Source organism: Diplotaxodon limnothrissa, linkage group LG8, assembly GCF_057381915.1.
Source record: "Diplotaxodon limnothrissa isolate DT_005_m linkage group LG8, D_limnothrissa_male_GT1.1, whole genome shotgun sequence".
NCBI lineage: Eukaryota > Metazoa > Chordata > Actinopteri > Cichliformes > Cichlidae > Diplotaxodon > Diplotaxodon limnothrissa.
The window spans coordinates 31,845,317-31,856,616 of record NC_140603.1 but is presented as its reverse complement, the minus strand read 5'-3'; the positions used below and the strand labels follow the sequence as shown (position 1 = coordinate 31,856,616).

The 11,300-nt window shown below is 48.1% G+C and overlaps 1 protein-coding gene across 1 annotated transcript; it reads right to left on the bottom strand.

Moving 5' to 3' along the window:
• Positions 1-3: 3 nt before the first annotated feature.
• On the bottom strand, positions 4-9,834 carry noc3l (NOC3-like DNA replication regulator). Its single transcript, XM_085361095.1, has 21 exons — positions 9,697-9,834; positions 5,418-5,622; positions 5,200-5,329; positions 4,944-5,098; positions 4,791-4,862; positions 4,543-4,673; positions 4,306-4,467; positions 4,114-4,207; positions 3,855-4,030; positions 3,657-3,785; positions 3,435-3,566; positions 2,622-2,702; positions 2,434-2,534; positions 2,263-2,335; positions 2,098-2,161; positions 1,584-1,655; positions 1,320-1,501; positions 839-967; positions 652-749; positions 446-530; positions 4-371 (listed from the first exon to the last, which is right to left on the bottom strand). Exons 1-21 carry the CDS (start codon positions 9,703-9,705, stop codon positions 240-242), a joined length of 2,412 nt encoding a protein of 803 aa, XP_085217221.1. The 5' UTR covers positions 9,706-9,834; the 3' UTR covers positions 4-239.
• Positions 9,835-11,300: the final 1,466 nt, after the last annotated feature.

Below are 11,300 nucleotides of genomic sequence, written 5' to 3'. Positions count from 1 at the left end.
GTCTTTATTTTTAATATCTGACATTTAAACAGCACAGTCATGGCACTCAAACTGGGCACTCCGCATCGACTCACCGGGTTGCCCAACATCACAACTCTTCACATCAACATGATGAAAACAGTCCAACTCCACCCTGAAGACACTTTGGGCTTTTATTTTGAAGGTCTGCCTATCAGGTTGCAGCTGTACTTCCTCTCCTGATGGCCATAAAATGTTGTTTTATTTTATGTGTGTGTGTGTCAGTGCTGGGTGGTTTTGTGTGTGTGCGCTGCAGTAAAGTCCAGCTGTGTGTCCTCGGCGGCGGTCAGGGCGCACTCGAGTCTTCTCTGCAACTCGGCGTCAAGCAGCATCGCTCCGACCACAAAATGATCCTGACACAAAGCAAAGCGATAGTCGGTCATCATGACTCACTAAACTTTAAAATATTTTAGTTTGACTTTCAAACCTTCTTCTTGAGGCTTGGTGATGCTACAGGGGGGTTAAAGGTCATATCTTTGATGCTGTAGTCGTCAAACAGCTCCACAGATGACCTGCAGGGGGCAACGTTCACACTTCAGAAAAACGAAACTTTTAAAGGAGCAGTACACCGTTTTCACTGATCCTCACACAGGCCGAGCTTTCTGATTAAACACAGGTGATGTGTGTGTGTACCTGCGACTCAGCTCCGCACTGAGCGCCGCCGAGCCTTCAGAGGGAGCGCCCTGACTCAGGTGGACTGCAAACCGCCGCACGACCGGGTGGTAATGTCTCTGAAAGAGCACAAACACCGCGCAGCTACATTCAGAAACACGTGGGGCCATGTGTGCACCTGCATACCTGTGTGTGTGTGTGTGTGTACCTGCAGTGTGTGTAGCTCCCACAGTGCTGTGTTCTGAGCGTTGCAGTGTTCAGGTTCGTCGAGCTCCGGCAGGTAGAACCCACTGCCCTGAATCTCGTTGTCCAGCAGGAAGTCACACTTTGGGAAGGACTGAGAAAGACACACACACACACACACACACACACACACACACACGTTAAACTTCTACCTGTACAACTACTTGAATTACTGAGCAGCTGTTAGGTAACCACACCTCTTTTCAAGTGACTGAATCAGACTTTATATAGCAACAAATCACGACAGTCACGTCGAGGTGCTTCATGCTGTAATGTAAAGAGCGTAGGAGCGTCCACTAACACAGAGAAAACCCCTGAAATCACGATCGATGAGTAAGCACTCTGCCGACAGTGGGACCGGGCGGGGAGGAGTTCTGCTCAGGGAGGGTTGGCGGTTGGGGACGAGGGGACGAAGACAGGATGTCAACACACACGTTCAGACTCACATGCATCGTGGCTCGGTTGGCGGCAAGAATTCCCACGCTGGCGTTGGGCATTACGTGCAGACTGATCGTGCTCAGCCTTTTGACAAACGCCATCGCCCTCTGTAGGGTCACCTGCTTCCTGCGGCGGGTCAGCATTGCGTCCAGACACCGCAGTACAATGATGGCGTCATCGTTGGGCGCCCCTGAGGGATTCAAAGCGTGGCTGTTAAAACAATCATGTGACGTGTGACGTCATACTGCCGGTTCAAAGTGAGGCTAACTGACCTGCGTGGAGCCTGGGCAGCAGTTTATATAACTGGGAGTAAAAGTTGAGCGGGTCGATGTTCAGGACGTCACCTGATACACAAACAAACTTTATTGATCCAGGAAACTCAACAGGAAGTGACATCATGTGCAGGAAACACACCTGACTTTTCAAAGAGTTTTTAAAAATAATTTATTGGTCTATCTCAGTGAGAATAAACTGTAGCCAGTGCTATTGCTGAGCAGTGCTGCACATGTGCCTCTGTGAGCCTAACACGAACACATACGTTTGTCTATGTCACTGGGAGGGGACCCTTACATATTCCCAGGACTACAATCCAAGTCTGAACCTTTAAAACAACTCGTTATTGCAGCTTATTTAAATAAACATCCACAAATGTCTCGACATTGATACACAAAGAAGGTCCTGACTTCTTGTGATCATATAACAAAAATATTTAAAATGGCCTCAAAGGTCTTCATCAGACTAAGGTCTTCACAAGTCAGATATACGAGCACACACACAGAGTCTGACCTTGTCCTGACAGGATGGTGAAGACGGTCTGGATGCAGTGCAGCGTCTCCTTATTGGACAAATCCTGCAGGTATAAATAAAGAAACAAAAATAAATAAAGAACTATTTGTGACACCAAACTAGCAGGTGACTCTGCAGGGGGCGGGGTCAAATATGAACACTCACTCCTGCATGGATGAGGTCCTGCAGCACGTTGAGCAGGTCATCAAAGAACTCCAGGTTGATGAGGTGAGCAAAACTGACAGGAAATGACATCATATTCAGCACTATAGTAGTACTAAAGATTGTGTGTGTGTGTGTGTGTGTGTGTGTGTGTGTGTGTGTGTGCGCGCGCACTTGGCGAGCCCCTCCAGAACTGCAGGGAGAAGAACTGATTTCTGAGCCTTCTTCAAAATCCTGAAGTAAATGAGGAAGACGATGTTCAGCGTCTCTGTGTGCTGGAGAGGAAGAGCAGAGGGGTGAGGAGGAGGAGGAGGAGGAGTGTCCTTCCTCTCACCGTACACGCTCGTGACCTTTCAACTCACCAGCTTGATCTTCTTGTCTTTGCTCTCTGAGGCTTCGGCTTCCAGCAGCTCCTTCTCCAGCTTCTCCTCAGCCTTCTTCCACTACACACACACACACACACACACACACACACACACACGCGCACACACACACACGCGCACACACACACACGCGCACACACACACGCACGCACGCACGCACACACACACACACACACACACACACACACACGCACACGCACACACACACACACACACACACACACACACACAGGTTGGTGTCTCTCACTGCCCCCTGCTGGACGGACTGAGAAATCCCTGAGCATCAGCTCATCACAGAGGAAGTTGTTAATGCTTCTTATATTAATGCTCATAGACTTCAGTGAATTCGCACGAGCATGTAGAAACATTTTATTCTGACTCACATGTTCTTCTCGTGTTTTTGTTACTTTGCTAATATTTCCTCAGGTTATTGTAAGAATTGTTTTTTATATTTTGCCCCAGTAACATTAACTTTTCATTGACACATTCTCTTATTCTCACATTATTATGTTTGGAGTTTATTTTAAATTAAAAATATCTTTTACACGTTTCGCCCATATTTGGATCCTTTGTTTACCTTGTGATCGTGAGCAGATCATCTCTTTGTGCTGATGTTTCTGGCACAAACGTTTGAATGAACACGTGTTCCTGTTTCTAAAGCCTGAGTTTCTCTCACTGTTCGTCTGCTGCTGCAGCTCCAGCCCTTAAAATGAACGAGGCCTCGTTAACGGGGCTGTCGGGGGCGGAGCCGACCGCTGAAACAACCAATAAGGACTCGGTGCGAGGGTTTACCTTCCTCTGCATCCTCGACAGGTTCTTCTTCCTCTCCTTGTTGGTCATGAACTTCTTCTTTGGTGCCGCAGCCTCGATGTCCTTCTTCATCTCCACCTCTTTAATCCTCAGACTCAGCAGCGTCCGCAGCAGCTGGAGGGGGCGGAGTTAACAGCGTCTGATTAATAATTTATCAACAGTCTTCTCGGAGTGGGCGTGGCCTGGATACGTTTCGTTCGTTACCTCGGGTCGGACGTTGTAGTTCAGGCTCTTCACGAGGCCGGAGATAACTCGCACCGTGGCCAGCGAGGCCCCGCCCGCTCTGTCCTGCTGGAAGAGCTTCCTGAACGCGTCACAGCACACGCCGGACACCTGAAACACAAAGAGCACGTGAAGGCGTCGCACAATGCTGGGCTGCGCTGCGGCGCCCATGAGACTCACCTTCTTGGTGGAGTCGTTCATCAGCGGCGCCAGGACGACCACAATGTTGTTGTGGAAGTTGAAGTGAGGCAGAGCGACGAGCAGCTCGCACAGGCAGCGGACGGCGACCTCGGCCAGCCCGCCGTACGCCTGCAGCGCCACCGCCTGACTGCGCTTCTTCTTCTTCTGCTTCCAGTCTGTGGGCGGAGATGAGCGGTCAGGGCGCCGTGAGGTGTGCGGGTGTCAGTGTGTGGCTGTTGCTATGGTGACGGAGGCGTACCTTTGACAGTCTGCTCCAGGTCCTCCAGGTAGAACTTGTACTGACTCACCAAACCCTCCTCGAACTCTCGGAGCACCTGCGTCTCCTTCTTCACCTGGAAGACGGCGAGCGGCAGAAGCAGCAGGTTAAAACGTGGCGACTGTGGCGACCTGCCGCCAGGCGCTTCCTCTACAAACAAACTCACAAACGCACCTTAGCGGTCTTCTCCGCCGAGGTCAGAGGTCGGATCCTGTAGGTGGGGGCGATGTCTTTGAAGACCTCCATCAAAGAAACCATCACCAGCTTTCTGACCGTCACCGCCACGCTGGGGTCGGCCTCCATCAGCATCCCCCGCAGCTCCTTCACGCGCTTTATCTGTCACACACGACGTCACGTTAAACACACACATACACGCCACGAGCCTGATCCCAGAGCGGCGCCCGGCCTTACGCTGCCGATGGGGTCCGACACGATGGCCGACGCCAGGCCGGCGATGGTCAGCTTCCTCTCGTTAAGCTTCTGATTCCTGAGCCGCTCTCTCTGCGCCGGCGTCATCTCCTGGCAGCTCGGTGGCTCCGCCTCTGCAAGGAGGACACGTGACAGATGAGAGGACGCCTCAGCCTCGTCACGGAGGCGTTTACCCCGCCGTGCCTGCGGAGTTTAATTCTTATTCCAAAAGTTCTGATCGCTTTTCATACCTGTGTCGACATCATCAGGCTCCTCCTCCTGCTCCTCCCCCTGCTCCTCCTCCTCCGGCTGCTTCTCCACCACTGAAAGAACAGAGGGAGACGTTTCGACACAGCCGCACAGAACCAATCAGATTGATCAGGGATCAACGCAGCACGCCGTACCCCTCTCGACGCTCTGTGGGATCACGCCCGTCTTGTCTTTGATCGGCAGCAGGTGGATCACTTCCTTTTCCTCCGTCCTCGCCATCTTCCTGGGAACCTTCTCGTAGCTGCGAGCTACGTCCGATTTCCGCTTCTTCCCGCCATGCACCGGCCCGCTGGGACGCCCCGCCGCACCACACAAATGCACCTCAGTCACTGTGCATCACACCTGCTTCTGTATCTAAATATGGTTTGTGTGTGTGTGTGTTGGAGTTACCATGACGACAGGTCCCTGGTGATGAAGGACGCCTGGCGAGCCATGGCGGTCATCTGCTGCAGGTCTTCCTGCTCCATCATGTCTGTGGGTAGGCTCTCCAGAAACTCCTCCTCCTCCTCCTCCTCCTCCTCTGTACGAGCAGGAGCAGGGTCAGACAGTTCTGGTCTCTGATTGGTTTACAGCAGACGTTAGTAATCACGTGATCGTTTGCCGCTCACCTGGTCTCTTCCTGTACGTCTCCAGGGGGCGGGGCGTTTCGCCGACGGCGCCCTTCACCGCCTGCCTCAGCCTTTTCTGCTCCTTGCGCTGCTTCTTGGCGACGTTCTGCTGCTTCAGCTGGCGGTTCTTCAGCTTGTTCTCCAGCTTCACGCCACTCGTCTTCAGCAGGCGGCGAAACGTCGGCCGCCGCTTCTTCGAGCGAGGCTGCGGAGCGTCAGAGGAAAGAAGGAGAGGTGTTCAGCAATGATGTCACGGTCCATGGAGGCTCTGGCTTGGATCCTGTGAACACCTGACGCTGTGTGACCGACTCTAAACCGACCAATCAGAGACAAACTCAGCGTCGAGCTGCTGATTTACTGGACTCACTGTGGGCGTGGCGCTCAGACGCTCTGCCGCCTCAATACTACCTCGCACTACACAGTACTACCTCGCACTACACAGTACTACCTCGCACTACACAGTACTACCTCCCACTACACAATACTACCTCACACTACACAGTACTACCTCCCACTACACAGTACTACCTCACACTACACAGTACTACCTCGCACTACACAGTACTACCTCGCACTACACAGTACTACCTCGCACTACACAGTACTACCTCGCACTACACAGTACTACCTCCCACTACACAGTACTACCTCGCACTACACAGTACTACCTCGCACTACACAGTACTACCTCCCACTACACAATACTACCTCACACTACACAGTACTACCTCCCACTACACAATACTACCTCACACTACACAGTACTACCTCGCACTACACAGTACTACCTCACACTACACAGTACTACCTCACACTACACAGTACTACCTCCCACTACACAGTACTACCTCACACTACACAGTACTACCTCGCACTACACAATACTACCTCACACTACACAGTACTACCTCGCACTACACAGTACTACCTCACACTACACAGTACTACCTCCCACTACACAATACTACCTCACACTACACAGTACTACCTCCCACTACACAATACTACCTCACACTACACAGTACTACCTCGCACTACACAGTACTACCTCACACTACACAGTACTACCTCCCACTACACAATACTACCTCACACTACACAGTACTACCTCCCACTACACAATACTACCTCCCACTACACAATACTACCTCGCACTACACAGTACTACCTCGCACTACACAGTACTACCTCGCACTACACAGTACTACCTCCCACTACACAATACTACCTCACACTACACAGTACTACCTCACACTACACAGTACTACCTCACACTACACAGTACTACCTCGCACTACACAATACTACCTCACACTACACAGTACTACCTCGCACTACACAGTACTACCTCACACTACACAGTACTACCTCCCACTACACAATACTACCTCACACTACACAGTACTACCTCCCACTACACAATACTACCTCACACTACACAGTACTACCTCCCACTACACAATACTACCTCACACTACACAGTACTACCTCGCACTACACAGTACTACCTCACACTACACAGTACTACCTCACACTACACAGTACTACCTCACACTACACAGTACTACCTCACACTACACAGTACTACCTCGCACTAGGGCTGCCACGATTAGTCGACTAGTCACGACTGATTTAATAGTCGACGCGTCGTTTGAAGCTTTGTAAGATCACAAAAGACGCAGGAATAAGTAGCAGGATTTAAGAGTGTAATAACGGACTGAAACAGAAGATGGCAGCACTGCATGTACAAGGATGTCAGCTGCCCTTAAACCCCGAAGAAGAAGAAGCTGTGTCCCAGAATTCATAGCGCGGCCCAGCTCAGTTTCCTACGGAGCCCCGCAGGGGACATGAGAGAAAAAAATAAATTAAGACGGACTTTTGCGAGAGCTCGCAAAAGTTTTAGCCGCATTCTTCGGAGGCCGCCAGCTCGAAGCCGACCGGGAGGTCGAGGCACGATGTGCTGGGAAAGCGGTGTTCCTCCCGGCTGTAGTAGGTCTCGACCGCCCGTTAGCTTCGAGCTAGTGGGTGTCAGATCTCCAAAAACGTCGGAGCACTTTTGCAAATATGTGATGTCTTGTAAACCGAGCAGGTATCTGACGTTTACACAACTACATTCACGCCTCAAAATATCTTAAAAGTGTATTTTGTGACCCAAAAAGAGTAATATTACAACTAAGTAGCTGCCGCCATTGTTGGAGTTTTGCGAGATCTCGCAAAAGTCCGTCTTAATTTTTTTTTTCTCCCTAATTTTTTTTTTCTCCCATGTCCCCTGCGGGGCTCCGTAGTTTCCAACAATGGCGGCAGCTAGTTAGTTTTAATATTACTCTTATTATTCTTTCTGGGTCACAAAATAAAGGTTTAACATATTTTCATGGAGAATGTAGCTGTGTAAACCTCAAATATCTGCTCAGTTTATCAAGACACCGCATATTTTCAAAAGCGCTCCGACGTTTTCGGAGACGTCTGTTACCCACTAGCTCGATAGCTAGCCGGGGGCTAGGTCACTAGCGCCGTGAGAACACCGGACTCCCGGCAAATTGTTTTCAAACCCACCGCCGTCTTTCGCTACTCAGGTTAAATATATATGAGTCACTTAGAGAACTTAAAAATGTTGTTGTTTGGCTTTTTTCAGTATTTTATTTGTTCCTGAGTAAATCGGTTTGGCTGAGATTAAAGTTATAGTTTTTACACAGCTGAATAAACGTCAAGCAGACAGCTGATCATCAGAAGTGTGAGATGCTCCAGAATATACTCCGGTGTCCTGTTATAGTTTAGATAGCAAGGAGTTTATTAAACTTTACCGAAACAATCTGCAAATTTCATTAAAATGTAATAAACTATCATCTTGTCTTTATTTTTAGTTAGCACCTTAAACACTTAAAGCTGTAAGCTCATGATAGTTATATAAGAGCAGATGCTGCTGGTGCAATAAGCTGTAGTTTTACGTCCAGTGGATGATGATCTGATTAGTCGACTAATCGCAAAAATAATCAGTGACTAGTCGACTATCAAAATAATCGTTTGTGGCAGCCCTACCTCGCACTACACAGTACTACCTCAGTCCCAGGTACTTAAATTTAATAATCAAAATTTTAATCATATACGTAATAATTTAAATATGAATGTTGCAAAAACTTATTTTTACTCAATGATCATCTCTCATATGGACTACTGTTTGACGTCCTGGTCACTTGCTTGTCCAACAACACTTAAAACTATTGAAAACATTTATAAAAGACGTTTAAAACTACTTGACAAAAAACCGACCTCCCACCACCACTGTCATGTGTTAAAAAACATAAATTACTGAACTTCAATAACTTAGTGAAACTTAAAAGACTGAGTTTAATATATAAAGTCTTACACTCTCTTGCTCCACCACCACTAAAGCAGTTCATTAGGCATAAAGAAAGCTCAGACAGGACCACTCGAGCTACAATCTGAGGAGACGTGTTTATACCCCACAGACGGACAGCATTTGGGCAGAACGTCCTCTCTGTCCAGGAGGCCATCTGTGGAACAGTCTTCCTCAACCCATTAGAGAATGCTCGACATTCAATTTGTTTAAGGCAAAGGTTAAAAACTGGTTATGGACAAATCAAGTGTGTGATCATGTATGAGTTGTATAGTTTTAATGTTTTATTTGGGAACAGAATGGTGTGTATGTGTAAGTTTGGTGATGGAGTTTTTATTATGAATGAATGATGAATTTTTATGAATTATTATGTCTATTTTTATGCTTAAGGACAACAGATGGAAGTTAGCCTTTGGCTATAATCTGGCATGTTTACATTCATGTAATTTTTTTTTTACATTTATGTTCATTAACATGCACTGTCCTAAATAAAATAAATAAATACTACACTGTACTACCTCATACTGCCTGGTACTACAGGACACTACATGTGCTACGTAGCTGGGTGGATGATGAGGTGTGTTTCTTTCCTGAGTGGGACACAGAGTGGCTGACTCGGGGCAGACCATCAGACACTGAGTCCTTCCACGTGACCGTTTGTGATGTTGTCAGGCGTAAAGCAGCAGCGGGCTCTGATGGAGGCGCCATCACCGTGTGTGCTCGGACCACACTCCGTTCAATGCGCCGTTATTTTGGGGCTCTGGTATCCCTCTGAACACCCGGGAGCTGTTTTAAAATGAGTCTGACTCTAAAATCGTGGGTTTTCTGTGGACTCGGGCTGTGAGGACACAGACGCTTTGAGCATGTTTGTTCTCTCAGACCAGACTCCGTTCATTAAACGGCGGATTTAAGCCTCTCACTCACCGGGCCCATGGCTGCAGGACGTTCCGGTGTCTCCGATGTGTCAGGCCGGACTACAGTCGTTCCCACTCGGTCACTTTGGTTCGGAGTGTCGGAGTGTTTTGGTGCCGAGATGCGGGTTACCTCCACACGTTGCTCTCCAAAAACCCGGAAACAGAAAAGTAACCGCCCTTCTGTGACGAGAGGACAGCGCCCCCCGCGGCCGGAGGACAGGACCAGTTTTTTTCTGCTGGACTGGAGCGCGCCTCAGACGCCTACGGCTCTCCGCGAGGCCTCCACGGGGAGATTTACCGATGTTGCTTCAAACAGACTCAAGAGAAAAAGTGTGTGTGTGTGTAATCTGATTATTTTCCCTCGGATTCAGACTCCCTGAGGTCCTGCCATGCTTCCTGGACGTGTTCTCTATGCACCTTTCAGGACCTTGAAACGTTCTTGAGGACCTGAGGTGGAGTAGTTCATGTGACACGGAACACGTGATGACTGCGCATTCAGTAGACTAACAGCTGGAGGGTTTTGTCATTGTCCATATTTTAAGGGAGTTTTCTTTACGATGGGAAAATGTTTTGTTTCTTTAAGTTCCCCAAGAAGAATGATAAATGTTTTTTTATGATAAATACTTTTAGCTAAATTTCTTATCCATAAATGTAAGTTTACTAACAAAACACCATATTTCTGTCATTATTTTAAGGATGTGGAAATATACATACAATCAATATCAGACTCCACCAACAAAAACGCTCAAAACAATACATGTATGTGAATTTTTGCGTGTATTCTTATAATTGTTACTTTTTTCTATTTACCCCTGGCTTTGTGTGTTCATTTTGTTGTTTTGTATACTTCATCTGTTCGTATGTTGTATACTCATTGTTTGTTAAATAAAGTTAAAAAAAACAAACAGCTGGAGGATGACCCTTCACCTGCTCCGCAGGCTGACACCTGAAGTTTACTAAAATACACTTTGTGAATGACCAGAAACGGATCAAAGATCAGACTCCTGCTGTGGGCGTGAAACTGACCTGGGTGCAGTTTCTCTGCCCCCGGGTTCACGTGGCGCTCAGCTGGCCATCACATAAAGGGGCGGGGCCACCAACAGCTGACCAGTCACATTGATTATTGTACCAACAGCTGACTTTATAAAGGAGGGCTAACCTGACATCAGACACACACTTGGTGGATCAGGGAGCTGTGGATGTGTGAAACAGCTGCTGTGCTAATAAAGTTTGAGTGTTTGAAGGCGTGCTGGTGTGAGGGACCAGCCTGATCACCTGCGATTCACAGGACGGCGGCGTTCTGTGCGGCGCTCGCTGACATCACACCCAAACCACCTTCTGTGACCATGCCCCCACCTTTTAAAGTATTACCATTTATTTTTCTCATTAACTTTTTATACTTTATTCTGGATGGGCCTCAGAAATGTGCTGACAGGTGTGCTGCACCTGCTGATGAAACAGGAAGCTGCAGTCGCTCACCTCGTGCTCCTCAGATTGATCACCAACACTTTTTGATTATTATTATTATTATTATTATTATTATTCATGGATCCGTCCTGCAGGATGTTTGTCTTCTTACGTCACTTTATAAAAATGATAAACAAACATTTCAGA